At 22.9% G+C, this 5035-nt stretch overlaps 1 protein-coding gene across 1 annotated transcript; it reads left to right on the top strand.

The window, feature by feature from the left end:
* Nucleotides 1–178: 178 nt before the first annotated feature.
* Phum_PHUM304000 (uncharacterized protein) lies at nt 179–1991 on the top strand (the record flags this gene model as incomplete). The annotated part of the gene is made up of 5 exons (XM_002427182.1): nt 179–235; nt 321–456; nt 529–711; nt 801–984; nt 1079–1991. The coding sequence occupies 5 exons, from the start codon at nt 179–181 to the stop codon at nt 1989–1991; spliced, it is 1473 nt and encodes a 490-aa protein (XP_002427227.1).
* Between the last annotated feature and the right edge of the window lie 3044 nt (nt 1992–5035).

Genomic DNA, 5035 nt, shown 5'->3' with positions numbered 1-5035 from the left:
TATTTATTAATAAGTGTTCATATCACGTTTAATTATTATTATTATTTTTTTGTAAAAATGGAAAACGAATCATTGACGAGGGATAAAGTGAGTCATTGTAATTCGGTTGTTTGTTTGTTGATGAATATTTTAAGAAAAATTTTTATGTTATTATTATGTTTTACAGGTAGTTTACAAAATGGATGCTGAAAAAGAAATAACAAAAAATAGAAAGAAAAAAATGGTTTTGGTACAGGTGAGTTGTTGTTTTTCATTTTGTTTTTGGTTTTGATTATGTTAAATTTTATAATTAATGTATATTTTTGTTACAAAACAAACAGGTTTCATTTGCACTCATAGCTAATTTAATAGCAATTGCACCTGGTATGAATTTAGGATTTTCTGCTGTTGCTTTACCCTCTCTCTTAAACCCCAATTCAAGTTTTCATGTCACTGAAGAAGAAGCAACATGGATTGGTAAATATGATTAAAATGTTTTTACCTTTTGCTGTAGTTAAAACAAAAATGTAATTGTTCCATTTTCTTTAGCCAGCATTGCTTCCATATCAACTCCTTTTGGTTGCATATTAACTGGATCAATATTAGAACAATTTGGAAGGAAATCAACACTTTTATTGGTTAATTTTCCATGCATTTTAGGTTGGCTTTTGATAGCTTTTGCACAAGGGGATTACACATTGATAATGATTTATGCAGGAAGATTTTTCACAGGTTAAACAACCTTATAAACATTAATTTACCTGTTAAATGTTTGTTTAACAACTAATAATTATCATCATCATCATCATTATAATTTTTAGGATTAGCCACGGGTATGTCATCTGTACCTGTAACAGTTTTTTCAGCAGAAATATCTTCTGATTCGTTACGTGGAATGTTTATAACATGGACATCTTCATCCATGGCTTTAGGAATATTATTAATATATATATTAGGTTATTTATTTCAAGATAATTGGAGGTTGATGGCCGGTCTTAGTGCTATGTAAATGTTATCATTATTATTATTATTTTTCGAAGTGCGAGGAAAAAATAATAATAGTAATTAAAATTAATTAATTTATTTATTTATTTTTCAGATTACCGTTCGTATCGTTCATAATGATATTCGCATTTTTAGTCGAAACACCCTCTTGGCTTTTATCAAAGGGAAAATTAGAAAAAGCCGAAAGGAATTTTAAAATATTAAGAGGAGTAGCGAAAAATTCAGAAATGCCAACTGTCGTATCAAACGAATTTGAAATAATGTCAAAAAAATATAAAATTGATAACAAAGACAATCATAGTAACGAAAAGAAAAGTATATTGAAATTGTTTTTCAGAAAGGGAGCCATTAAACCATTTATTATAATGAATTTATTTTTCTTTTTCCAACAATTTTCCGGGATATTCGTTGTTATTTTTTACGCAGTACAAATAGTTGTAGAATCAGGAGTTTCATGGGATCCGTACCTCATAACGATTTTAATAGGGATTTGCAGGTTACTCGTCACCGTTTGCATGGGTTACATTTGTAAAAGATACGGACGAAGACCACCGTCGATAGTTTCCGGTGCTGGTATGACGATATGCATGGCATGCCTTGCAACTTATTTGTTTCTTTCCGACACTGGACAAATATCGGAGGAATGGTCAGGTTTCGTCGATTGGATTCCAGCAGTCAGTTTGATTTTGTTCATATTGACGAGCACGATTGGATTCCTAACGCTCCCGTGGGCAATGATTGGTGAAGTTTTCCCATCGGACGTCCGTGGTTTCGCTGCTGGTCTCACCGTGTGTTTCGCTTATATATTTAATTTTATCATCGTAAAAGCTTATTCGGACATGAGAGATGCTCTATCATCTTACGGTGTATTTTTCTTTTACGGAGCTTTTTCCGTTTTCGGTACAATATTTGTTGTTTTATTCTTACCGGAAACTCAGGGTAAAACACTTTTAGAAATCGAAGAATATTTTAGTAGAAAGAAAAGTAAAAACGATAATCCGAGTTAGTTTTATTATACCATTCATCACAATCGCCATATTTTCATTCATTCATTCATTCATTCATTTTTTTTATTATAGACAAAATAAAAATTTTATTAAATGTGCCATATATTTATAAATAAATAAAATCACGTGACCGCGTTAATAATTACGTCGTTAAAAATCACAAATAATATTTATTTGTTAATATTTTTATTTAAATAAAAACTTGACTTTCTCATCACTTTCTTTTTATAATTATCATTTTTATTAAAATTCGAATATTTAATTGAATTTATGTATTTCATAATAATTATTAATGTTGTTATTAAAAAAAAAAGTGAATAATAATAATGACACAAATTTTAATATATAAAAAAATTATATTAAAAATAAAAACAAATTTTTTATTTAATTTTATTATGTATATTTTTTCAAAACTCGATGATTAAATTTTTTCTTGTACAAATAATAATAATAATAAATAATGTATACTAATAATACAAGTAGAAGAAGAAGAAGAAATAATAATAATAATAATTGATGTTTTTCTCTTTCGAAAGGGCAAAATAAGAAAAACTTGTACCCGCGTGTAATTTTTTTTTTTTTTTTTTTTCGATTAAGTACGAAACAAATTTTTTTTTTATAAAATAATATATATTTTATTATACAAACGAGTTTTCGATTTGTCGTTTGTCGTTTGTCTGAATATAAAATTATTTTTTTGAAAAAAAAATTTCATTTAATTATAATTTAAAATTTAAAATGGCGAAGATGGGAAAAAAAAAAAAATTTAAACGTTTTAAAATAATTTTTTTTTTTAATTATTATTATCATTATTATTATTATTATTATTATTATTATCATTATTAAATATTAAAAATATTATTTCAGGTTTGTTCTTTTAATTTTTTATATTTAATTATCTAAAAAAACTCGTTTGTAATTTTTTTTTTTTGTAATGGCGCATGCTCAGTTTTTTTGTTTTGTATTATCACTTTTGTTTATTTAAATTTTTTTTTTGTTTGTTATCTTTTACCTTTCTAATGTTTCTATTTCAAGATTTTCATTTTTATTTATTTCGTACAAACGTTACAAACAACAAACAACAACAACAATGTTTACGTTTAATTTACCGTAACGCCAAAAATTTTTTTTTTTTTTTGTTAAATTTACAATACTTACGAAGAAAAGGAATTTTTTATTTATGTATTTATTTTTTAATAAATTATTAAAACGTAAAAATAATAATAATAATAATAATAAATTAAAAAGTTACATAATAATAATAATAATAAAATTGTAATAAAAAATGTAATAATTTCACCATTAGATTAACAATTCAACTGAGAGTGAATGAGTGAGTGAGTGAGAAAGAGAGAGAGAGAGAGAGAGAGAGAGAGAGTTCTGGAAGGTCTACTTCTTTAGGTATCAGGTAGATGAAAAAAAAAAAACTGGAAATATATTATTTATTTATTTATTTTCCGGTGATCAGTTTCCGCGACATTTTTATCACATCCGTCAAGAATCCGTTTCTTCAAACAACTACCATAATTTTAAAAAAAATAAATAAATAAAAGAAGATAAATAAAAAAACAAATAGTTTATTATTTAAATAAGAGTAAACGTGACTTTTTTTTAAAATAAATAAATAAATAAATAGTTTTAATAAATTAATAAAATGCGTGAAATTTTTTTTTTTTTTAAATAAACTCTTTTCGGATTATTATTATTATTAAAAAAAGTTTTTTAAAAGTTTTAAAGTTTTTTTTTGTTATTTTATATTTCTTGTAAAATTAATAATAATCATGTTAAACGTTGTTATTATTATTATTATTTAGGAAAATTTGTGACGTTTCATGTTTAAAGAGTAAAAATCAATTGTAAGTACAAAATAATAAAAAAAATTTTTTTTTTTTTCAATAAATACATAAAAAAACTTTTTATTTAATCGATATTCATATTGTACGTTTATTATTATATTTGTTAATTTTATTATTATTATTGGTATTATTATTATTAATCGATTATTTTAAGAATTTTGCTTTAGAAAGTTCTAGAAAAAATAAGAAAAAAAAAAACAGTAAAAAAAAAATAAAATTTTACGCCTTAAAAATATTGTTTAGATTTTTTTCAATACAACAACAATTTAAATAATTTTTTTTTTTTGTTTTTTAATTTTTAAATGTCTTGTTTTTTTTTTTTTTAAATCGGTAATAGTAATAATAATGATAATGATAATAATAATAATGATTTTTTTTTTTTACGTTCACGGTAGCCAAATTACCTTTTTATCGGCCTTCAAAATCGTTATTTTAAATAGTACAAGATCATATATATGTATATTTTATTATTATTATCATTATTATTATTATTATTATTATTATTATTATTAATATTATTATTATTATTATTACTGCCAACAAATACGTATCTGTAACGGCGACATTTTCTTTTTTTTTTTTTTTTGCTATTCAAAATGGAAAATTTTAATTTTTTTTTTTTTTTTTTTGAAACCAGATTACAAGAAATAAACGAAAAAAAGCAGACGACAAAAAAAAAAAAAAATTAAAAATCAAAAGGGGTGAGATAATAATGATAATAATATTACCGGAATTATTATTTAATATGGAGTAGGTAGTAATTTTATTCACCTTGAACTTCTTTCTTTTTTTTTTTTTTTTTTTTTTTGTAAATGACATTGACTAACGATATAAACCGAATTATTATTATTATTATTATTATTATTATTATTATTATTATTATTATTATTATTGTATAATAAAATACCACCCGCGCCCCAAGGAATAACAGACAACATGTTACTTACATAAACTATCGACACATTTTTCTAATCGATTCTATAACATTCAAAACCTAATAATTTCAATCAATACTTTTACAATGATAATAATAATAATAATAATAATAATAATAATAATAATAATACTTTCATTGAGTTATAAATTAAACTTTCAAGGAAATGATATTTATTATTTTACAAACGGAAATGATGATAATAATAATAATAATAATAATAATCGATTGCATTTTTATATTATTATATTATT

The sequence above is a fragment of the Pediculus humanus genome, genomic scaffold, assembly GCF_000006295.1.
Source record: "Pediculus humanus corporis 1103172107695 genomic scaffold, whole genome shotgun sequence".
Lineage (NCBI taxonomy): Eukaryota > Metazoa > Arthropoda > Insecta > Psocodea > Pediculidae > Pediculus > Pediculus humanus.
The sequence above is the reverse complement of the archived record's forward strand: the minus strand, read 5'-3'. Positions and strand labels throughout refer to the sequence as shown.